General features: G+C 39.7%; 1 protein-coding gene across 2 annotated transcripts; it reads right to left on the bottom strand.

Annotated features, from left to right (window-relative positions):
- Positions 1–27: 27 nt before the first annotated feature.
- On the bottom strand, positions 28–24,573 carry LOC135468263 (uncharacterized). Of its 2 annotated transcripts, none has more exons than XM_064746415.1 (10): positions 24,526–24,573; positions 14,934–16,634; positions 10,963–11,049; positions 10,190–10,354; positions 9,620–9,786; positions 8,780–8,932; positions 8,288–8,402; positions 7,596–7,773; positions 6,454–6,647; positions 28–4,693 (listed from the first exon to the last, which is right to left on the bottom strand). In XM_064746415.1, the coding sequence occupies exons 2-10, from the start codon at positions 16,606–16,608 to the stop codon at positions 4,482–4,484; spliced, it is 2,946 nt and encodes a 981-aa protein (XP_064602485.1). In that variant the 5' UTR covers positions 16,609–16,634; positions 24,526–24,573; the 3' UTR covers positions 28–4,481. The 2 variants fall into 2 exon arrangements, with proteins under 2 accessions (XP_064602485.1, XP_064602487.1); XM_064746417.1 differs by having other exon boundaries at positions 4,556–4,693; positions 6,612–6,647.
- Positions 24,574–25,835: the final 1,262 nt, after the last annotated feature.

Raw genomic sequence — 25,835 nt, 5'->3', positions numbered from 1 at the left:
TTTTAAATTATGCGTAAGTCTGTGGTTTCTTTGTACTAAGAATATGGGATCTGCAAAGCAAAGATCTTAATCAGTGCTATTAACCAACATAGAGAGGAATCAAGAAATGGAACCTGAATGGACATCAATGGAAAGAATACGTACTAAAACCAGCGAGTGACAATTAGCATTCATTCAATTACACCAGGATTTACACTCTTGTAGATCTATCAGTATGAAAAATTAAATTTGCATCTGTGAGAGAAAACAACAGGGCAGACATCTTATATAGAGACATGTAGTTTAATAATATTCTGTGACTCTGAACAAGGCTCAGTGGTCTTCCTGACCATACGAGTCAGATCACACAAGTCTGATCACAGGAGTCAGATCACACAAGTCTGATCACAGGAGTCAGATCACACAAGTCAGATCACACAAGTCTGATCACACAAGTCAGGTCACAAGTCAGTCCATCCCAGCTTTGGTTCACATGCTCTGCAAGCAGCACTTGTACTCCTTATGACATTTCAGTAATAATTAATAATTGGGAAATCATTCTAGTATTACTAAACAGTTAATTAAAACTTTAAATCTAGATCAGTATAAGACACTAATGATATCAACAGCTGAACATTCATACTGGAGTTGAACTTGCATGACCTTATAGGTCAAAGGTCAATCCACCAGAATGAATGAATGTGGTTTAATGCCACATTGGCAGTATCAAAGCCATATTGTCTCTAATACATCAATCTACAGGACCAACTCTAACAGAATCAAAAATGCAATTCTAGTACATGATTGGATCGATCTTCTAGTTATACATGTTACAGGTTGAACTACTACAAAGCAAGAGACTGTAATATTACTTAAATGGAGCAGACTACTGTCATTACTGACATGTTGCAATAATGTACCTTTTGCTGTGCAATGGTAACTCGGGGCGCAAGACAGATTGACCATGGTTGTCCTGCTATGAATGAGGAATACTACCATCAGTCTGATGCAGAACTCGTCATCACAGGGGGAGGAATGAACCATAGAGTACATGTACAGGGCTTAGGCCTGAGGTACTTAAAGCAGGAAAATGTTCTCATTATGTAACTAGAGGGCCCAGAAAATACTATACTGAACAAAAATATAAACGCACCAACCTATATATCCAAGTCAAACTGACCATTATTTGGAAATGGTCAAACCAGTGATATATTTGTTTAATGGGTCCTTCGTGTTGCACAACACAAGTGGTCCCATTGCAAATGACCATTCTGAGTGGGTATACTCGTATGCTGAAAAAGTCAACCCATGTGACCAATGGGGCGTGACAGTGCGATGGTCAGTGTGCGTGAGCAACACGCAGACATTCCTTACAGCTTGCTCAGTAAAAGGCCACCCCAAAGTGTGGATTTGTGCCACATGCCGACATGCCACAAATCATGAGGGAGCGTGCCATTGGCATGCTTAATGCTGGGTTATCTGTTACTGCTGTGGCAGCCCAACTGAATGTGCATCATTCCACTATCAGCCGCCTGAGGACTCGCTTCAGAGAGACTGGTACCACAGTCAACCGCGCACATGCCCGCCGGCCACGTGTGACCACGCCCGCACGAGACCAGCACATGCGGCTCCAACACCTGCGTGATCGGACCCGCCCAGCAACCAGAACTGCTGATGAGACTGTCGGTCTTCACAACAGGTGGATTTCAGCCCAGACAGTCAGGAACCGGCTGCGGGAGGCTCATCTCCGGTCACGTCGACCACACCAGGGCATCGACCTAACGGTAGCCCGATGTCGGACACGACTGGACTGGGCCAATATTCATGTGTGCTGGACACTTGCTCGTTGGAGGACTGTGCTCTTTAGTGACGAATCTCGCTTCCAGCTGCACCATGCTGATGGCAGAGTTCGGGTTTGGCGCCGTGCTGGTGAGCGGTATGCTGACGCTAATGTCCTGCGATGGGTGGCTTATGGTGGCGGAAGTGTCATGGTGTGGGCAGGCATTTGTCATGGACAGCGCACACGTCTGCATTTCAACAACGTTGCCGAGATGAAATCCTTAGACCTATTGTTGCCCCCTTTGTGGTGCTCCATCATTTGACTTTCCAACACGACAACGCCTGCCCACACACTGCCAGGATATGCAGGGACTTCCTTGAGGAGGAGGATATTCCTGTCCTCAACTGGCCGCCGTATTCACCAGACATGTCACCCATTGAACACCTCTGGGATGTTCTGGATAGGCGTGTCCGCCACCGGGTTCCAGTTCCCCAGAACATTCGCCAAATGCGAGTGGCACTCCAGGAGGACTGGGACAACATCCCCCAGCCCACAATTGACAACTTGGTGATATCCATGCGTCGCCGGTGTACAGCTCTACGCGAGGCTAATGGTGGTCACACGCGTTACTGACGTCTGTGAACTTGGCCCATTGACCCCCATTGTCCTCTTCCTGCCATTACTGCAGGACTATTGCTTGAGAATTGATTGCAATGCTCGCAAATTAAAGCTGAATTGTTCAGAAATATGTCCCATTGTTTTGGGATATGTACTATATTTTGTGACATAAAAATAACAGAAAATATTTGTTCGTGCGTTTATATTTTTGTTCAGTGTAGAATGGGTTGCTTATGATATAATGCTAATGACAACAGTAAAGGACTCCCATAAGAAAATCTTCATACACCATTCAGAATTCTGATTTCACAATTTCAAATGACATAGTGCTTTGGTTTTCAGCTTATTATGCATCACTCAGCCTGCATACCCGTACAGCTTTCAATTCCCAATTTTGTGAACATTTCTAACTCATGGACTGGCAAAAAGTGCATTAAACATACATATACCATGTCGCAAATACAAAACTAATGTCAAGGTATTTTTTTCCCCCACAAATGGTGACTTGGGTCCACGCTGAATTGTCCATAGTTTTCTTGTAATACACGAGTACTACTTTCCCACTTGTCTCTCAAAGGCAGGAATTACTTCAGGTGGGGTATAGGTCCCTACTGATACTTAGCAAGGCAAGCCAAATTTTATAAGGCTGTAAAGGCTAAATAATGATCCAAAGACATGTTAAAATTGGTTTTGTTCTCAAGATATAGGACAGATGTTACACGAGACATAACATAAGATATGATGGACATTCCAAAGAGACTAACATGTTCTGCACACCTGGCGAACAAGATATAACTGAATGATTATGTATAAATTGTGCTTATCACATATTACCCAAAGACTACAGGTACAGCTCTGAAAAGCTACATCCTGGCACCTCTTTAGAAATCACTGCCTGCAGAGACAAAAACTTTTCACTGACTCTTTTTAATAGCCCACTAAGCACTTATTTCATTAAGATTTACTCTGTACTTGAATGTTTCAGTTTCCTAACAGCTGCTTTTTTTTATATAGTTTCATGGGTGGAAGAAATTGCAGTGAACGACCACCCTTTGACAAGTAATGGACAAATTTCACTGCATGATGCACAGATTTTCATCTGAAGAGTGATTTCAAACTATGTCACATAAACAGCCATACAACTGGTGCCAAGCTTTATTTTGTCACCAATACCTCGGGAACTGGCAGCATGGATACCTTAGCACAACCTAGTGCATGTTCCATTTCACGTGCATTTTCAAAGCAGTTTAGAAAGAGTTTTGTATGTATGTATAAATGCTTGGGTTTTAACACTATACTTAATTAAGAGTTTTGTAATAAATTACATGTATTTCAATACACATGTAGTATATAATAAATTCAACAAGTAATACATGTAATTTTACCACTGAACAACGAATCACAATAAATAAACAATGTATATGCAGATACTTGTCATGCCCTTTTGTCTCTTCCAATGAAGGATTAAAATCTTTAAAATAATGTTACAGATAATGTAACAATTATCAAGTTAAAAAATAATTAACATTGAATAATCTAAAACAAAGCATTGAAAAAACATTAATTCCTAATCAGTTTTTAAAAGACTGACCTGGTGGGTCTGTGGCATAGGCATCTCTATAGGTAACTTGTGTCCATAGAGGTGTTTTCTTGAAACACTAACTTACATGTAAGTGGTTAGGGCTGAGATAACCTGGACTATTCCCAAACTATTGTCCATATTTGGTACATGTAAATAAACGGTTAATAAGTTAGATCAATATTAACCCAGGAGGAGACAGCTCCAGCTCATAAAGCGCTGAAGTCTGTTCACAGAACTGGAGTTCTGAGAAATCCCCAGTAGAAGGTGAGACGATTTTCCAGCAAATATATTGTGCATGGAGCCATGAAGTCATTGTTGAAAAGTTATGAGGGATTGCCAGTAAAACAAGAGGAGAGTTTCACCATGAAGTCAGTTCACAGTTTAGACGTTATGAGGAATCACCAGTAAAACAAGAGGAGTTTTGCCATGAGGTCTGTTCACAGTTTAGATAAAGCCATGAGGGATCACCAGTAAAACAAGAGGAGAGTTTTGCTATGAGGTCTGTTCACAGTTTAGATAAAGTTATGAGGGATCACCAGTAAAACAAGAGGAGAGTTTCCAGCGTGTAGACCCATGAAGTCTGAGAGCGAGCCAGGAGTCAATGTGCTGTACATGATTCATGTCAGAGTCCTCTACCTGACTATTCTGCAGGTTGGGGACTGATGGTCGGGTCTGTGAAGCAACCACCTCCAAACTGCCATGGGTGCTCTCTGAGTGTAGGCTGGAATCACAGTCTGTAGAGAGAAAAAAATCACAAAAATCACAAGAGATTACTCTTTTAGAGACTACAGATGAATGTTTTCAAATCAGGAACAACAGTTTGATACCTTTCAAGTGTTTGTCTGTTGCATGAAATGCACTCGAACGGAATTGCTTAAAAACTTCTAAACATCTTTAAATCTCAGACTATGGGCCTTACAGCAACCTAGGATATAAACCAGTTTCTTAAGCCTTTACCAATTTGAGACTCAAGGATGAGCTACACAAACGGTCCAATTAACAGCAGAACGCATTGTTTTCCCAATGATGCTGCATTGTGTGTGGACTACATATATGTTTTATGAGCACACACGCATTGATAATTGTGATGTGAAAAAGAACAAATGAGTTCACAACTCCGGACCATCTTCTTACATGTGGGAAGGAGTTTTATGACTTCCCATTTGCTTAGATAGTGGAAGATGAGATTAGACCCTGGCCGAAACCTTAAACGGCCATACAAAGCTGGATGAATTGTCAGTTGATGATACCACACGCTCTCCTTCAGTGACCGTTCACGGTGGTTATATCAGGCATGGGAACTGATGGTCAGAAAAAGCAAATAGGGAAGTTTCTCCAAAAAGCCTGAATAAAACTTACTATATCTCCAAATTACATTATTAATCCTTTTCTCATGAACCCAGCTGCTTTTTTGTTTCTCAAATTTCTAACAAAAAGTCTGAAATCAGTCAACTGGAGGAAAATTCTCACGCCAGCTATATTTACAATATATGTCACAATACACTGTATCTACATGTATGCTGTTTTGGCTGGGTGGGTGTTCATGGTGGATATCTATGCTGTTCTGGGTTGGTGGTTGTTCACAGTGGACATTTATGCTGTTCTGACTGGGTGGATGTTCATGGTGGATATGTGTACAGTTCTGGGTTGGTGGGTGTTCACAGTGGATATCTATGTTGGTCTGGATGGGTGGGTGTTCACAGCAAATATATGTACTGTCTTGGCTTGTTGGGTGTTCACAGTGGATACCTATGCTGTTCTGGATGGGTGGGTGTTCACAGTGGAGATCTATACTGTCCTGGTTGGGTGGGTGTTCACAGTGGATATCTATGCTGTTCTGGCTGGGTGGGTAATCACAGTGGAAATCTGTACTGTCCTGTCTGGGTGGGTGATCACAGTGGATATCTGTACTGCTCTGGCTTGGTGGGTGTTCAAGGTGGATATCTATACTGTCCTGGCTGGGTGGGTGTTCACAGTGGATATTTGTACTATCCTAGCTTGGTAGGTATTCACAGTGGATATCTAGGCTGTTCTGGCTGGGTGGGTGTTCACAGTGGAGATCTGCACTATCCTGGCTGGGTGGGTGTTCACAGTGGTTGTCTATGCTGTTCTGGCTAGGTGGGTGTTCACAGTCGATATCTGTACTGTTCTGGCTGGGTGGGTGTTCACAGTGGATATATATGCTGTTCTGCCTAGGTGGGTGTTCAAAGTCAATATCTGTACTGATCTGGCTGGGTGGGTGTTCACAGTGGATATCTATGCTGTTCGGGCTGGGTGGGTGTTCACAGTAGAGATCTATACTGTCCTGGTTGGGTGGGTGTTCACAGTGGATATCTAAGCTGTTCTGGCTAGATCATGATCATGACTGGCATATTGACTCAACAACACAAATTAATTGCAGGCTGACGGCGTAGAATATAGTCAAGATGCTATTTTCGTATGTTAAGTCATGATAAATTTAAGAGTATTTATTCAAGGAAGGGGGATAACTTACTAATATCATCAATAGAGCGAGTATCCTGAGATTTCTTTTTGGGTTGCTTCATCAACAGCTGTACGATTCCATTTAATTTACGAAATACGGTGAGTTCAAGGACACTTTGTCTGACCTCGTCGTTCGCAATGTACTCACTAAGCCAGGTGCGTACAAACCTGAAGTCTAATGCCAGTTGATAGGCTCCATCAACACTGAAACACAAATCCAACAGGGTTATATTGACTACAGACAGGTTTGTCAAATCAAAATGCCAGCTGACAGGCGCCATCCACACTGAAACACAAATCCTACAGGGTTATACTGACTACAGACAGGTTTGTCAAATCAAAATGCCAGCTGATAGATGCCATCCACACTGAAACACAAATCTTACAGGGTTATACTGACTATAGACAGGTTTGTCAAATCAAAATGCAAGCTGATAGATACCATCCACACTGAAACACAAATCCTACAGGGTTATACTGACTACAGACAGGTTTGTCAAATCAAAATGCCAGCTGATAGGCGCCATCCACACTGAAACACAAATCCTACAGGGTTATACTGACTACAGACAGGTTTGTCAAATCAAAATTCCAGCCGATAGGCGCCATCCACACTGAAACACAAATGCAACAACAAGTTAATGCCAGCTGAAAGTATTCTTTCATACTGACACTCAATTGGAACAACAACTTATACATGCTAGAGATATGCCAAGTCTTATGTTGCAGCCAGGTGATAGGCTTTGTCCACACTGAAACATTAATGCAGATATGTCCACAAAAATCAAATGCCACATTCTATATGAATCCAACAACAACACAGACTGAAGTTTACAGAACATCATGGTTAAACAGATCATAATGCAGGTTATTATGCCAATGTTCTATATTTTTATGTACACAGTCTAACAACTACATGCTGACATACACTGTCAATCAGATTTATGAACAAGAGCCACTTTGGTGTTACGACATTCCAAAATCCAAGGGGAACAAGCCATATAATATCCTCACTCTGTATTTACTCTGATAACTTTCAGTTTTAGATCAAAACCTTTGCCACTCATCTTTAACCTGTATCATAGAGTCCATGCAGTAGAAGTAAGACCCATAAACATAAATGTCCATGAATAAATACATCTATAATCTTACCTAAATTTGATTTTTTCTTTTAAGATGAATTCCGTCCATGCTTCACACATAGCCACTGTTGCAATGGAAATGACCCCTACTTGGGAAGTGGACTTTAATTTGTTGACACCTTCCAAGACAGGTTCAAGGATACAGTCTATTGCCTCTTCTACATAGGCACTGTGCTTGGTAGGATGCCCTGAAAAAGGCACAACACTCTTCATAAATTCAAGCTGGAGACAAAATTAGTAGTTTATAGCTAACTTGTACAGGTACAATAGACAGCTTAGTTGAGATGAAAATAGGAAATATACCCTTGGATAGTTTTTATTGTCTGATTCATTAGAATATTTCTGATAATTTAGATATTGTATACAAAGCTGGTCAAGAATACAGAAATATGAAGTGTTTGTTTTGAGAGAGCCTAGTTGCTGAAGTGTATAAAGATCACCACTCCTATCCCCTGGCAACACCACAATCCGCAAAGATCACCACTCTTATCCCCGGACAACACCACAATCTGCAAAGATCACCACTCCTATCCCCTGATAACACCACAATCCGCAAAGATCACCACTCCTATCCCCTGACAACACCACAATCCGCAAAGATCACCACTCTTATCCCCAGACAACACCACAATCTGCAAAGATCACCACTCCTATCCCCTGACAACACCACAATCCGCAAAGAATAACTGTACGTCTCCTTACCTTCCGATGTTCTCCTTTTCCATGTTTTGCCAGGAGGCATGACATCTTGGAATACCTGTGAAGATTTGCTGCGACACTTTTCCCCAAACAGCTTCATTGCAGCTCCTGACAGTGTCTGATAAAACAAACAACATACTATGAACAAATCAGAAGTCAAGTGGTAAAAGTAATGGGCGTATGTTACTATCAACACTTCTAATGTATTGAATTCAGAGTATAGATGTGGTGGCAAATGTATGTTTAAAAGACTGACTTTATTGCATGTTGCCTGAACAAAAAATAAAGATCAGCTATGAAACAAAAAAGACGTATATAATTACAAATTAGTTTATAATTACAACACATAATAAATGGTCTTAGTAACATCTTACTTTGAGACTGATATGATATGATAATCACACATGAGAACAACTTGTTCTAGCCACTGTCTGTGAAAGATGTATGTTTTTTTTTTTACACAAAAGGCTATCCCGAAGCCTGATGCTGGTGTACCTGTAGCTGACCACTGATGTCCTGAAGCTGCTGATTTAGAGAAGCCAGCTCTTGAGCCAGGGGATTCTGTAACGGGATGCCAGAGCTCCCGATGATCAGGTTTAACAAGGTCTGTGTGAGCCGAACTCCGTGTGCTGTCTCATCAGCCAACATCTGCAACACACAAACACCTCAACAGTCAACCAAACCTTTGTCTTGATGTCAGTGATTTGGTTCATTCTCAATTTGACAGAAATATGACAGAAGCACAAATACAAGAAAGAGAATACTTTGAGAAGAAAATGACTCAAGCATTTCCCCTGTGTTTGTTAACAATGATCTTTTTGTTTGTTGGTCATCAACAACAAAGATTTTGAAGAACAGTAAATCAAAGTGACAATAGCATATATATGTGAGAGTCTGTGAACGTCTTATTTTAGAGCAATCACATAAAGGCAGAGCATTTATATCTTGTACCACTCATAAAATGGATACTATACAACTTTCCAATAGTTTCAAGTTTAAAGTGTGCAAACATCCCCCCTATTTTATGCATGGAAACTTTGATACCAACAAAATCAAAGCTATCATCTTCTTAATCAAGAAGTGAGTGTCAAACACACAACTTCATGTGGTTGAACAGAAACTCTAACTTGCATTTATTATGTTTATGTATATATATAGTCATATATATATATGTTTATATTTATTTGTGTAAGATAGATGTGTTCAAAAAGTTTAAAAGATATCATTATGGTGCATCTGAAGTACATAAGAAGAGATCTATTTATATGTATGTATTTCTCAGCAATTGCACAGCAACTCTGATTGAAACAGATGGGTGTTTGTAGGTAATCTAACCTTGAGGTCAGTCTGGGTGACCAGCAGGAAGGAGCCTATAGACCAGGAAGCCAACAGTTGGTAGGTTTTGGAGTAACACCAGAGGTGGGCCGTGTGACATGTGGACAGCAGGCGAGATGCTAGCTTCACAACAACCCACAGGTCTGGTCGCGGCTTGGGTATGGCCCCTGGGCAACAACAACAACAGGATGACTCTGACTGACACAAGCACTGGTAGACAAACAGTTATAACTAATTAACATGAAAGGATTTACGCCCACCTGAAGTCATATAAACTTTACCTGAAAATGAAGAGCTAAAGTCTCATACAAATTAATGATAGGGATTGAAAGTCACATTGACATTGTTTTATCAGCCATGTCGTAATGATTAAATATTAAAAGTTAAAATTGTACATGTGCATATAAGGATGTACCCATGGTTCCTCTTTGAAGATTAAAATCTTGTAGGTTAAAAGTAGGATTTTCTTATCTACATACATGATATCTTCAAAATATTTGCTCAATAAAGCATGTTATACATGGCAAGACCTACAAGTTGTAGCATAGCGGTATGTGAAGATATACTGACCTTTACTGGTAAGTTTCTCCCCAACAGCCTGATCTGTCAGGGCACAGTGGAGGGGTTGGAATGTGTCCCGTAGCAGCATCCCTGTCTTTGTGCTGTAGTCGCCCGTCACCAGGGGGCAGGGGTAAAACTTGTCAGTCACAAATGATCCCAGGGCTCGACATAATCCTGTAAATAATATTGTAAAACTCCCTTGTATAGAGATATGATATCACGATAAACATGCAACTTCAGTCCTGACTTAATGCAAAAAGAAAGAACCTTTATCTAATGGATGTTTTATACAGAAATCAAGTTTACACTTAACAAATCACAGCCTGGAAAAAACACTTAAAACTATATTTAAATCTACTCTCTTTTTTATTTAGAATTGTTTTCAGTAAATTCCATGTTGTCAAATAAGTCAGCGATGTGAAACTGAATTCTATTTTCACCTATCATGGAATATGTTGTGCAAGTTGACTACAGTGTATATATGTTGTCACACCAGGTGTGGGTCAAAATAAATGTTTTGAATTACTGACTCTGAAAGTGGTCCCTTAAATCCAGCTTTAGGCCAAAATAACTCTAAATAATGTATTAAAGTCAATGTCGTTTCAGATATAGCTCACAGTGGTATTTCCAGCCACATTTCCGGTTTCCTTTCACCCTAGAGTAATAAAATTTTGTTTCCTTTTCCTGAAATACATGTAGACCTTAGTACAAGCATGAGAGAGATGAGGTTATAGTGATCCTGTGGCAATGAACCAGAGGTCAAGTTACAGGAGTGTCCATACCTGAGTGCCAGGCTGTGAAGGCAGAGGAATGAAGAAGGTCCCTTCTCACCGACATCAGAGGTGACACACATCCGGAAGGAAAATGATCTGGTAACCAAACAGACAAAACAAGGTGTCATAAACGATTCAAAGCACTTTCATGTAGGTTCCTGTTCACAAGTAAACGAAGTTGTCCCATGTATATTTATGAGAGCTCTCCTGGGCCTGTTTACACAGGATCTACATTGTCTTCCACCAATATGATGTCCATTTTTGTACATCACACCCGGGAAATTTGCTGACCACTTGCCAAAAGCAGGCCTTCAGTATGGGTTTATAATTTTGGAACATCATGCATTGTCATTTTGAACATTTTGGACTAGTCCAAGATTTAAAGGCATACTTTTACTCATACAGAGTATTTTCAATGAATCCTCTGGGCTGATCTTATTAAATTGCCAACATTGGGAGGTGAAATGAATACTGTTTTTTTTTTCAGGATCTCTGGATGGCTAATTTGGGCATTTTGTATTTTGAGAACACCCTTTACAATCACAGAAAAGATTGACAGATAAACCTTGGGCTACTGCCAGTATATTAAAGGATACAAGAAACGCTTGCCTTTTATTTCTTCATGCGTAGCATATGATTCAAATATTTCAGATCACTGACAGAAATATGCATAAAATAGAAGGGTTATTGAGAAATGTAAAATATGCCTCAGAAGTAAATTGTTTTCTCACTTTTTTGCATATCTTTCTTTATGTTTCTTAAAACCACACTCCTTGTTTCATAATATCTTTTCACATACAGTGTATCATTTAAACACAAAACACCCACCAAAATAAACAATTAGGCCTACTAATAAAGTCAGAGACGCGATCTTTTAGCTAATGTACATTGTAACACACCTTAAACTGATCATATCATGTACATGTGAGATGGGCAGAATGCTGATTCCTTAGCCGTTCTCTACATACACATTTATATGGTGACTATGAAAGCCCATACTAATGGATGCGCTAGCTACACAGATATGTACATGGACATACACTACCGGTATCTTAATTACATGAAACTACATGGCAGGGTTTTATTATATCTGTCTTAAACAACCAACTTAATCACAACCATGAGGCCATCACCACATCATCTTCCAGGCTATTTGTTATCTCACTGCTAACACTGAAATTCAATTTATGTTCTGATATTGCAGCAGGATGTAATGGCATTATCTGTCAGTGGCTGGGGATGGTTGACAGCAGAGTGGGTGATAAGATCAAGCCAGCCAGCCAGCCAGCCAGCCAGCAGGAAGGACCTTGGTCAATGGTAAATGGATGCATACATGTAGTGTACATGTCTGGTCTGGAGACCAGCTTACTGAGAAGCCTTCCAGGCAAAATAGTTGTGCAGTGGAATTCTTGCTGACAAGTAAGAATGCCATTAACAAAGAGGCCACCTCTGCCAGCTGGCAGAAATCCAAATGTACTGCATGTACTCTTAACCCCATTTGGTCATTCACAATGATTTCTAAGGTTCACAGCCTGTTTGAAGTTAGACATGTTACTGTAAGGTGGTTTCTATACTTGACTTGGTATGAAAGGCACTAGCGTTGTTCTGAGTCAAGCCTTCAAAACCCAATTGTGGATGCCAGGATTAAGGTACACCATAAGTGGAAACTGTGGTGGGAATGCCACCCAGAATTCTACAACAGCAGAAGTGTTAATGTGTAGGAGTTGGACATCAGGGTCAGACATGCCTTGGATTCAGAAGTACATGTATATCACTACACACAATAGTACTCTGTACCCCAAACTTGTAGGCATCCATACACTGGCATTATGACTTGTTGTCATATGGAGCCCATTGTCAACAAAACCTGATCTATAGGATTTTCTGTTCTTAACAATGTTTGTCTAGTCAAACTGCGTATCACCTTAGACACTGTGTATACTGTGCAATGTTCCCTTTTTCAATTTTTGTCAGTTTTTAAAATCCTTTTATGTCAAAATGTTAGCTGTATTTTTAATGTGGCTTTAGTTATTGTATATTGTATAATATTTTTCAGATCTGTGAATGGGCACATGTTGACCTTTGATGTGAATCAAAGGTCAACATGTAGGCCTACATGGTACACTAGGAGAGGTCTCACAACCTCTTGGACCCGTTCCAGTCCACTGACTGCACATATACATGTACATGCAGAGATACAATTGATAGAGCATGCACTTAATAACAAATTTGGACAGCATGGGAGAGACAGGGAAACAATCATGGATACCAACATTGGATGATTCTGGTCATGTGTGTCATGGAGACAACAGAAGAAATATGTCACATGTATATACATACACATGTTTGGGGCATTCTGTTCAAGTGAGTTCTAAACAGATAAATAGAGAAGAAAACATAAAAATGATGCCAATAATTAGAAAAAAACAGGGTGAAATCTTATTTGCAAATACGGTCTTTAATATTTTCTTTTCTTTTTTGTATGATGTTTATTTGGTACCACATATTGATTATACATGTATATCGTCTTTGCAATATAATGTTCTAAATAAGGATGTGAGGCATGTCTAATACACTTGTTTGAAGGTAAAACTGTTTATTTCCAAACACATGCATTTAATATGGATTATAATCATATCTGTAATCAAAATCAATGTTGGACACATTTGTTAGCTGAAAAGGTACAAATATACTTCTGGTACAAATATATTTACTAAACATGTGTGGCGTTCTCATTTATAACATTGTTACACAAAGACAATATATACCCATAGCCTCATATAGGTGGTCCCAAGTGCCAACCCTTGAAAAATCATTCTCAAGTGTATTTTTCTCTTTAAAGAAAAATCGAAAAAAACCATTAAAGATCACATGAACAACTAATTTTTTGCACTCTAGACTCCTGATCTTTTTGTAATTTTTATGTTTCCTCAACCTTTAAGCCAAACATGAATATTATAGCCACTGTAGGAACCTTTTGAATAGGATCCTGTGGAGAACCTGTGTCATGGACGGCACAGGGTAAATAGGTGCACTGGATCCTGTGAAGGTGTGACTTCTGTCATAGACCACACAGGAGGAACGTGGTGAATAGGATCATGTGGGGGTATGACCTGTGTCATGGACAGCCCAGGGGAAATGTGGTGCACTGGATCCTGTGAAGGTGTGACTTGTGTCGTGGACGGCACAGGGGAAATGTGGTGAATAGGATCCTGTGGGGGTATGACCTGTGTCATGGACAGCCCAGGGGAAATGTGGTGAATAGGATCCTGTGGAGGTGTGACTTGTGTCGTGGATGGCACAGGGGAAATGTGGTGAATAGGATCCTGTGGAGGTGTGACCTGTGTCATGGACGGCACAGGGGAAATGTGGTGAATACGATCCTGTGGAGGTGTGACCTGTGTCATGGACGGCACAGGGGAAATGTGGTGAATACGATCCTGCGGAGTTGTTCAGGTTCCATAGACTGCTCCTGCCTCATCACTCACATCAATCATTAATTTAAAAGTTAACTGTGACAATATATAACATATATGCTACATATTAGTTGAAATGGATTTCCATAGCAGCAATACCAGTAAAATCCTTGTTTTTAAGGGCAGAGGGCACATAATCCTGCTTACATTTACTGTACACAGTTTGTGTAAGGCAAAGCAGAATTAAGGAATTGAGCTCAGGTCCCAAGATCACAAAGCTGTCTTAGGCTTAAACTTAATTTAAATCTGTTATATTATTCATACACTTAGATTTGAATTTGAACAGCAATTTTCAATTCTGTCATGAAAGTCTAAGTTAACACTTTACTAAGATAATTTATTAGCATCTCTAAATTGCATTGAAACATTAGCACTTACATGTACATACAAAATACTCAGTACACATAAATTTGTGCCTGCCACAATAGGCTGGCAAAGACTGTAGAAAGATAGAGTACATACAGTGTAAATGCACATGTTAAGCTCACTACAGTCCATTCTTACCTTGAGCACAGGAATGGGCTATTAACTGACGTACAATCATCACAGTGGTTTCTCGGCAGAGGACAATACTGCCCAACTCTGTATCCACATAATCATCCTCCAGCCCCCATAAGCAATCCTTGAAAAACATATCCAGCTGAATCTGGAAGCCTTGCCACAGAGTCTCCATATATCTCGAGGCCACCTGCAATCTGACAGAATTGTCCACTGAGTCTCCCCAAGACACACATTTACGTTTTAAGTCTGATCTCAGCAACGCAGATTCGTCCACAGGCCCTCGTGGGGGTCGGGCGGGGCTCCTATACCCCTTAGACTTCCCACTTCCTCGATCAACAGAAGTTCCATTTTTGCGTAAAAGGTTTGTAGAACTAGAAGCAACATTTAAGAAACGACCAATGAAGTCTTGTTCCTGCTCAGCAAAGTCTATTAGAGGTGAATTCACAGAAAGATCTGGCATAGCCATATTGTGTATCTGAAAAAGTGGGGACACGAGATTTGGAGAGGCAACACTTGAGGTGGTGTAGTAGTCAGAAGTCTGCTGGTTCTCCGACTGAACTGAGCAACAGTTAGCTTGTTTTACAGATCGAATTCTTGAATCTTCTACTTTCCAGAAAAAATGCACCAAGTTTGTATTGTGTACCAATGTCACAAACCAATCACTAGTTGTGAAAAAACGATGAGCTTTCACAGCCGCATACTTCGCCCGCTCACCAGAAATGATGCCAAGTACCCTAGAAAATGAAATTGGTCGCAGAGAGCTTCCGATGTGAGGAATGCAGTTATTTCCCCTGGCTGTCAGCTGTAAAGACCTGTGTCTATTATGGCACTTCAGAGGAAACAGTGGCTGGCTGCCCTCCTTGCCTGGGGTATGATGAACACTGGTCACAATGGAGTTAAACTCCTCCATACCACGGCATATATTCCACAACATATCCTGAGTTACACTTTCCCCATCAGAGTTGCCGAACACCTCCAAACCAATCTTAATTAGCCTTTCGACCCACCAAATGGCACAGTCCTGCAGTTTGAACAAGACCTGCCGTACAAGATCCAGCTCAAAACTAAGCCTCTTCTGCGATGTCTTAAGCCAGCGATCTGTGTACAGCCTCTGTTTGATACAGTTCCAGTGATTAACATGGATGCGCAGGTCTTCACAGACCGTTGTCAGACAGAAAAGTTTGCTGTTAGGAGCATGAGTGAGGGAGTTATGCATGATACTGTACCATGTCTGGTATTCATTGTATACAAGGTTTTCTAAATCTTTCACAAAAGCGGTAAGTGCCTTTATGCGAAAAACGTAATCACGTACGAAGTCCAAAATGGCCTGCTCTTCCATCAGGTGACGCAGCTGAGCATACTGTCTGGCAATTGACATGCCATTTGTGCAATGAGTGAAGCTGGAACTGCTGTGCTCTGGTGTCTTCTTACAGACATGAGAACCAGGTTCCAGCACATGAAAACTGCGCTGTAGAAGCTTTGTAGCCAGCTCTCCATCATTCTGGCCAAACTTTCTCTGCTCTCTCTCTGGAAAAAATGACTGTTCACCAGGATATCCAACATCGGACTCCAATGAGAAGTAGAGAGTGTTGTCAACATCATCAAAAGTAGTAGTTCTGCCAATCGCCTGTAGAGGGGGCAGTCTGCCATGTGGATGCATCAGCCCTGTCAGCACCATGGGAGTGAAGTCACCCTCAAATCAACCTGAAAATGAGGAATAAACAGCAGGTTCATTACCAATTTAACATTTAACACCAATTTGAGGGTGTGAAGTCACCCTCAAATCAACCTGAAAATGAGGAATATACAGCAGGTTCATTACCAATTTAACATTTAACACCAATTTGAGGGTGTGAAGTCACCCTCAAATCAACCTGAAAATGAGGAATAAACAGCAGGTTCATTACCAATTTAACATTTAACACCAATTTGAGGGTGTGAAGTCACCCTCAAATCAACCTGAAAATGAGGAATAAACAGCAGGTTCATTACCAATTTAACATTTAACACCAATTTGAGGGTGTGAAGTCACCCTCAAATCAACCTGAAAATGAGGAATAAACAGCAGGTTCATTACCAATTTAACATTTAACACCAATTTGAGGGTGTGAAGTCACCCTCAAATCAACCTGAAAATGAGGAATAAACAGCAGGTTCATTACCAATTTAACACATGTATTCTATTGCTACACTTACTATTATAAAATGTCCAATGGTGACAGAAGATTCACTTTTGTATATAAAAGATTTGTGTATATGTACATGTAATTTGTGCACAAATACTGCCTGAGACAAAGTAGTAAGAGCTGACATATTCAGTTTTCATCTTGTATATATGTACAAGTGGATCTAGTAAAGAATTTACGTGTTATAGATCTTGACAACATGAATCTGGCTGAAAGTTAAAAATGATCTACTCAAGATTCCTGTGCCTTTGTCGCTCTCATGGCATAGATGGCAAAAAGCGATGAACAGCTCTCATGTGACTGTTAAATGTGCTTCACATGAATTTTCACCATTCCACCAATATGGTTTAGACATTGGGCTGGCTCTGTAGGCAAAATCCTGTCACATGAGGGAAAGTTGGTCAGATATTTGCCAAGGGCAAGTGGTTTACTAATGCCACTCCAGCTCCATCCATCCCTAAAACTGTATATATATATGAGTGAAATACTTTTGACTTCATCACTCAACTTCAAAAAGATATAAAAATAAACATGGTATTGCACTTGGGCAAGGGAGATCTCCAGTTTTATGGGTTGCTATTACCTTAATGGATAAAGCCTGTAAATCTTGTCCATGTAATTCTGTTTACACATTCTGTAAACCAGTGTATATGTATTGTACATGTGTACATGTGTATGTGTCATGAACAGTACCCATCTTAAGCATGTGTCCTCTCAAGTTTCTGCTAAAACACTTCATAATTTAGCAGGAGCTTATGTGTACTTTTATGTTGCTATTCTTGTATTTGTTGATTTATTTTATATCACCATGCTTTTAGCCCAGTTTTTATTTCAGGATGTATGGATGTGCATGTAGCTGTGTTAAGGCTACAGAAAAGTGAACACAGTGTTAAACACAGTTACATGTACAAACATTCCAGAACTATATAAAGGGAAAAAAAACACAAAAAAATTACAATTCCTGGTAGCTCAATCAGATATTTTTTGGTGCCTTTTTGGCAATCAAAAATTGTCTTTGTTGATAGCAGTAATATATACATGTAGACAGAGAGATGGATGGAAAAAGGAAAATGAGATATCTGAAAATAACTTTCCAGAATACTGTTTTTTTTTCACAAACACACTTGTGTCTTGTTTTGGTTATGCTTAGCATGGTTCATTACTAATTCACTCACACGTACATGTACACGGACACCAGCTCCACCAGTCCATTAGGTCACAGACCTATCCCCTAAATGCTCTGTATGTGTACATGAGAGACCTGTGAACCCTTCCTCCATGTCAGTGTTCCTGTATATTTCCTTTCCTGGCTTTAAAAGGGTTTACAGTTTCATTCCTTTCAAGATAGTTAAATTTGATTGAGGGCAACAGGCCTTGTTGACCAATTCATGTATGGCCTACTGACACCAACTCCATCAGCCCTGGGCCTATCCCCCAAAGGCTCTGTATATGTGATATATAACCATGATCTATAGCAATGGTTCTACCAGCACTTACACATGTAAGCAGTACTACATGAACATGTATGTATTATACATGGCCCACCATAGGTTTATAATCTAGTAATACTGTAAGTACTGGAATATACACCTATATAACCTGTTTCTTCTGCTGTTTGGGACACCCGGTCTGCTCTTTTTAGTCAAAATACATGTAACTCTAGCAGGAATATTTAGTTTCTTTTTTCTCACATGGTTAGGCCATCTAATGAACAACATACTCATATCTCAAAAAGCTGGGAAAGAAATGTAATATTCTGCTCTCAGCACTACTAATATCTATCCTAAATATTAGAAGAATTATGTTATGTAGTTGTACAAATGGCAGATTTGTTGTTAGATGATATTTGCTCTGATTTCAAAACTGGTGTAAAAACTGGGTTTAAATCTTCCTATATCCTTGTACATAACTCAGAGTAATGGGTCAGGTTCTGCACTCTGTCAGGATGTATGCATCATAATTACTGCCTCTTTTGCATAATCCCCAACCAGAATTCGAGGTTGGATTACAATGACACAAATCTCTCATCTCTAACCAAACTGGATGATTAACATATATGTAGATGTGCATCTGAACATGTATTGCATAATATACACTGCATAGATGTACCCTTGCTACACAAGCGACTAGAAGTTTTCAGTCATATGACGAGGAGTCCTCATTAGGTGTGTGCACATATACTGTGTCTTCTTGTGGCAGGGCAAGTCCATGCCACCAAAGTTCTGCCGTACCTGAAGTATCATGCCAAAGACACCAGACATCTCAGTCACATTATACTGACACCGGGCCAACCAGTCCTGTTCCTAGCTCTAACCTCTGAGTGCTGAGACCAAGCAAGGCAGCTAGTACCATTTTTAAAATCTTTGGTATGACCCGACCTGGGTTTGATCCAGGTGTATCCCTGCTTCAAGGCGGACGCTCTAACCATTAGACCAGATTTAAGCCTGATTTAAGCCAACAACATGGCTGGTCAGGGGTTAACTGGATAGAGCTAGAACAATACTGTATGCCAATGATCTAGCAAGATCCATTAATGTACATGTAATAACTTGTATCTTCATCTGTAATAAGTTATGGATGGTTCTAAGGGTTTCAGATGCAATACTGCACATGAAGTACGTTCAGCTGTAATAGGATGTGGATGGCTCTAAGGGTTTCAGACTGTAATGTACATGTTATTACATGTATATTGTACATATTTCTCCAAAGGATCTGTAGAAAGATTAACCATCAGAACCTTGAATGCATCTGTAAACAAATGGCTAAAATCAAGTTTTTTCAGGGTTGCATTTGCATCTAAACACAGTATTTTCAGTCTGTGTTGATGTATAAGTCTTGTAAACTCACAAGAGCTGGAATTGTCTTAACAGGCTCCAGTGCTGCAAGGTGATCACATTAGGCCTAGAACCAAGCCGGGTGAATAATTTAAACTGTCACAAGTCTCCTCCCAAAATAAACCATATGTTAGGCTAGCAACACACATGTGTATATCTGCTTACCAGAGCTGCATTTCTGAAGAAGGTATATGCACAGAGGGCATATAGACCTTACTGTGGTGAGGCTGAACTCACACTGGTTCATTTTCAACACACATACAATGCAGATTTACAATGCATGTACATTTAGAAAACAATCACAGGGCGCAGTTGTTCAAAACTGTTTTAAGACTTAATACCAGATTTAACTTTAGGCCAAGTGTTCAATTTTGTATTTAGTCTAAAGATAACTGCATAACAGCATATTAAATATGAAGTACATGTACATCAGTTGCTCTTATACACTGACTTTAGACAACTGTATTAGCTGCTGAGTTCGGCTAAAATTCTGAATTTAAAATTTGACTTAATACCAGTATTAGCTAATACACTCTTGAACAACTGGGCTCATGTGTATCTTTATTTGTATTACTAAACATGTAAGCTAATAACAGTGAATAGTGTATAAGAAATTTTACTACAAGAGAACTTGGTCCCATCCATGTATATGCATGTCCAAATGTACTATCTAATATCATTCCAAAATTTCTGACAAATTCCAAATTTTGCTCATCTGTCAAAAACAAAAGATACGATCTACTGGAAAATAAAACAGAAATACATGTACTTTCAAAATCTCATTATTCAGAATCTGCTATCATGACCTGAAACAATGAAAATAATAAATCAATAATAATATTGTATTATTGTACCCTGTTACAGTGAAACAAGGCACCAACATCTCACCTGGATATTAGCGTGTCAGCATGGTCAAACTGAGGAAATTACGTGGAATTATGCATCTCTATAACTTGATTCAGCTAAACAAGCAGTCTTCAGGATGCAGGACTTACATGTACTGTGTAGTAAGGTTACGATTTCGGTGCTACTAAGCACCTAAGTATAAGTGGAATTTTCAGCTGAACAGCTATATATAAGTGGAATTCTATGTACAAATAAATGTACATATATTTATTTATTTTGTCTCAAGAATATTTCACTTATTCTGGTATTATGGTGAAAGGAAACCCATGATCATCTGAGGTTGCTGGCAGACATTCTAATGTATGATCAGAGAGGCATATGATCAGCATTGGCTGGACTTGAACTCACAATGATCGCATTGGTTGGAGGCTCTAGAGTCACTGTGCTTCCATTCACTACATGGACTTTTGCAGTGTACAGCCGCATGCAGATTTCACATGTATCTTTTGTCCGCCTGTACATTTTTCAGATGGTCACAGATAACCCTGTGAAGCTTGGTAAATGAGTGTAAGTTTTCACATGTACTACATGAAACTATATAATAACGGATTAGGCAGCTCACCTGTAGAAGACACATAAATGCATACCTTCAGTTCAACAGATGAAGTACTGTACATGTGCAGACATTCCATAATTTACGATGAAAAAACAAAACAACTGCAAAAAATTCTACACATGCATAAAAATGTTGATATTAAAAGGTGTAAAGAGAAAAAAAGTACAAATATCCAAAACTACTTTAAGTATGAGAACCTGAAATAACATGTTATATATCATCACACAAATACACAGATATCTGGATATGGTACTGACCATGCTTAGTGTAGCAGTGCCAGTTGGATTAGTCAGGAATCCCCACATAGCACTGAGAGGTAAAACGGCTTGCACCTGTCATGCCTTAGCCTGACTGTACATGTACCCTGCTCATCAGACACTCCCACTGACTCCAGTTCTGTCCATACTACAAGCCTGACTCAAGGCTCATGAGCTCTCATAAATCCATCTGTACATGCATACACGTACATGTAACATATGTCCCTATTGCTGTATACGCATGCAAATTTGTGTTAGTTGTTTTTTAATACACACCATAAGCCCTCTTCTGTACATTAAGACTGAGGACCTTGAGGAAGGCAAATAAACTGTTAACCATGCTTTTAAACCATTGGAATACACCCTATTTTATTATTATTAGCAATACACTGAAAACCCTCAATGCTTGTTCTGCATATTATTAAACAGCTGACAGTCACCCTGAAACAGTCTACAGTTCAAAATTGAAGATAATCTTCTATAATTAACTTGAGTTGAATATTGTTTAACACCACACTCAAGAATTTTTCCCTTGAATCATGGTTACCAGCTTTATGGGTAGACAAAACTATTGTGCTCAGAGTGAACCAACAACTTCTTCTTTCTTACGTAAGAAAATTTTCTTGCATGTCACATATATCATATAGGTGGAATGACTGCTCTTAGTAAACTTCAAGTATAAAGACCACACCAGAATTTTGAATGGGATTGAGCTCAGACATGGGAGATCTCCGGTAACCTTGTGCACACTAATACCAATTGAACCAACTGATGGTTTATATGATCTTTCATATTTGGATGAATTCATCCGCTCTTAATATTCATGGGAACTTGCTGATAATATTAAGTGGTCAGCAACGCTTGTGTGGTCATTTGCACAGTTTAATTATTGTTTGTTAATGACCACTTACATTCCACGAATGTGGCACGCAAATCTGTACATCATATGTTGAAAAGGTCAACGGTTTAATTACCCCAGGCACTCTGGTTTCCACCATAAAAAAAAAACAAAAAAAAATAACCTCTTTAAGTGAAAAATTTATTTATTTATTTATTTGATTGGTGTTTTATGCCGTAATAAAGAATATTTCACTTATATGACGTCGGCCCGGATTATGGTGAGAGGAAATGGGCAGAGCTCAGGAAAAATCCACGACTATCCGTAGGTTGGTCGGATACTCAAAACTTTAAAGCACTGCCCTAAACAACGATCAAAAAAATATCTGGATGAGGTTACAGTCCACCGCATCACTTCATTGTTTATTTAAAGTGAATAATTTCAGCATTATTTCATTCATTCATATATCACAACAGTTTACACTGGACAAGGTTGGTAGCATGCCAGTCCCAGTGGCATTATACTAATAGTGCTGCCTTAATGGAAAGCCATTCTATAGACACTGTCACAAAAGTCACCAACACAATTAACTTGTCACAATATACTGATTTCAGGCTGACCAGTACTTGGCCTTTTGTTTCACACGTGAAACCATGTTTGGTAAGTAAACCAAGATAAAGTTTCTGTAGCAACATAACCTGACATGGCTAAGCAAGATCAGTATTTCATAAGACCTAATTTCTTCTTTCACCTGTTCCAATTCAGATTAAGAAGATACTTCATTTGTTCAGGCTACATGTACTTACACGTAAACGTACACGTAAGTGATATGATGACCACAGCATCTACATGTAACATTTAAGACGAAATTTCGTAAACATCAATATAGTGTGAAGTTGAAGAATATTTCGTACAAACATCAATATACGGTGAAGTTGAACAACATTTACTACAAACATCAATATAGTGCGAAGCTGATGTAAGGGATTCTAAACCATACTTTCTATGCTTGAGGTTTTATGTTTTACTGGAACATGACAATTTAGACATATGATGAGGAGGAGTCATTCGGTGTATGTACATACACTGTCTTCTTGTGGCAAAAGTGCAGATGCCACTGAAGTATTATACCAAACACACCAGACATATATGACACCTCACCCAGTCACATCATAATGACATCGGGCCAACCATGCAGTTAACCTCTCCTTGCCATAACCTCTCAGTGCTGAGTGCAAACAGAGGCAGCAACATGTTGCATTTTTTTCAAAGTCTTTGGTATGACCCAACCTGTCATCAAACTGCGATATCTTGTTACGCGCTGCTATGTTTATAATATTAGCCCTGTTATAAGCTCAATCGCCATTTCAGGGGTCTCAGGGTTCACGCAGATTAGCTAAAACAAGGTGGGAGATCTCGCAAATTACCGCGGCTTAAAGATGTGATTTGATGTTAGGTGCCGGCAACGTCGTCGACAGACAGGTGTGTATTCAATCTAGCAACTACCACAAAATAACACCTTTTATCTCTGTTAGTTTACGACAGCCACCACCTGGTCTCGCTGAGATCTGCATGAACTCGCGACCCTTGACATGCCAACTGGGCTTATTAGCCCAGGTACAACTCTGTACATGCATGGCCTTGTTAGTGCAAGGAACGATTGGAATTACTGATAATATACACAGATATATGTAACAAATTAATGTGCAGATACCAAAATCTCAGAATCTATCAATACCATAATCTCTCAGGCACCACGCTTCGGCTACCTGATAACGGTGACAATGACCAGTCTAATATCACTTAGCAAACACCGTAGCTCTGCTTTACCCGGTATGGGAAGGCCTACCGGCAAATAATGTAAAGAATAATGTAAAGGCAATAATCTCTCAATCTCTGTACTTAGTGTACAGCTTGCAACGATTTTAAATCAGCCCACTTGAACCATCACACAAGACATTGTATCAAAACCGAAACAGAACATGCTGCAAAGCACACACACGATAATGATCACTTACCTCCTTTTCTTAATAATTACAAACAAGATAATATTTCACCGTCGTCTACGCAACTGCGGAGATAAGGCTGCCATAGCCAAAGCCTGTCTGGGACCGTGTCAAACATGGGACTCATCAGCGAGTCATGACGTCACTGAAAATGGTGAGTACTATTCTAAGCCGCGTGCAAGTATTTGCAAAACTTCGTAGCTTTTATAAACATGGCCAAGCTTTAATGCAAATAACTAAAACTTTCCTGGAAATTAATATTGTAGAGTATTTTTTTTTATCTGAATCAGCCGTAGCTAGTAAAGTGATATTCAATATCTTTAATTAGATACTCAGATTGTCACTAAAACTGGGAAATATGGGAATGTACCCTAACCAGACTTTTCTGTACATCATGCAAATCCGTGCTCGGTATTTTTGTATTTAGACGGTGTTTATCTCGCTATATTGTGGAGTTAAAAAGCTGTACCACCAAACTTCTCTTTCACTCTCTTAACTACAAGAAGTACAGTCATTTTGGAACAAGTACTGTTGTGCAACTACAAAAAATTCATACTTAAAAGCTCTAAACGTCTCACTGAAGAACTGGACGCTCTAATACACGTACCGTGCAGGGATATATCTACTTGGGGTCCTCTTCTGGAGCGGTAGATCCAGGGTCAATCCTGGGTCAAGTCACACCTACGACCTTGAAAGCGGAAGTTGTAACTTCCTCGCTTGGCATTCAACATGAAGGGGATAGTGCAACGACTGGTTGACCCGTAATGGCTCGGGCGGGCAGTTTACTTGCCTTCGGTAAAGCGTCTCAGTGAAGCAACACTAGATAAAAGAGCGGTGTAAATCCGTCCTGCAACAAGGAGGCACATTACATACACCCTAAGGATTCCTTCGTCGTCACATGACTGAAAAATTGTTGAGTACGACGTTAAACTCCAAGCACCCACTCACTCTACTTGGGATTTCTCCACCTTTCCATGCTGCTGTTCCTCATACTAATTTAATAGATAGAATTTCATCACTAATTGCTTCGGTGTTGAATAAAACCGGTCACGGCTACATTTACGTCAGAAGTAACAAAGCTTTCTTAAGTTCCAACACATACAAGGATTACCTCTCATGGGATGTTTCCATGTTCATTGAGTTACTTGAATTTCTCATTAATAACATCTATGCCAAATTCAGGGAAACCATATGCCAACAGTGTATAGATATCCCGATGGGTACAAATTGTGCCCCCCCTTTGGACCAATCTATACCTGTTCTATATGAATATATGACTACATGTATATGCAGAAACCATTAAGGAGGAATCCTCACCAAAC

This window comes from Liolophura sinensis, chromosome 6, assembly GCF_032854445.1.
Source record: "Liolophura sinensis isolate JHLJ2023 chromosome 6, CUHK_Ljap_v2, whole genome shotgun sequence".
NCBI lineage: Eukaryota > Metazoa > Mollusca > Polyplacophora > Chitonida > Chitonidae > Liolophura > Liolophura sinensis.
This window is presented reverse-complemented; position numbering and strand designations above follow the sequence as displayed.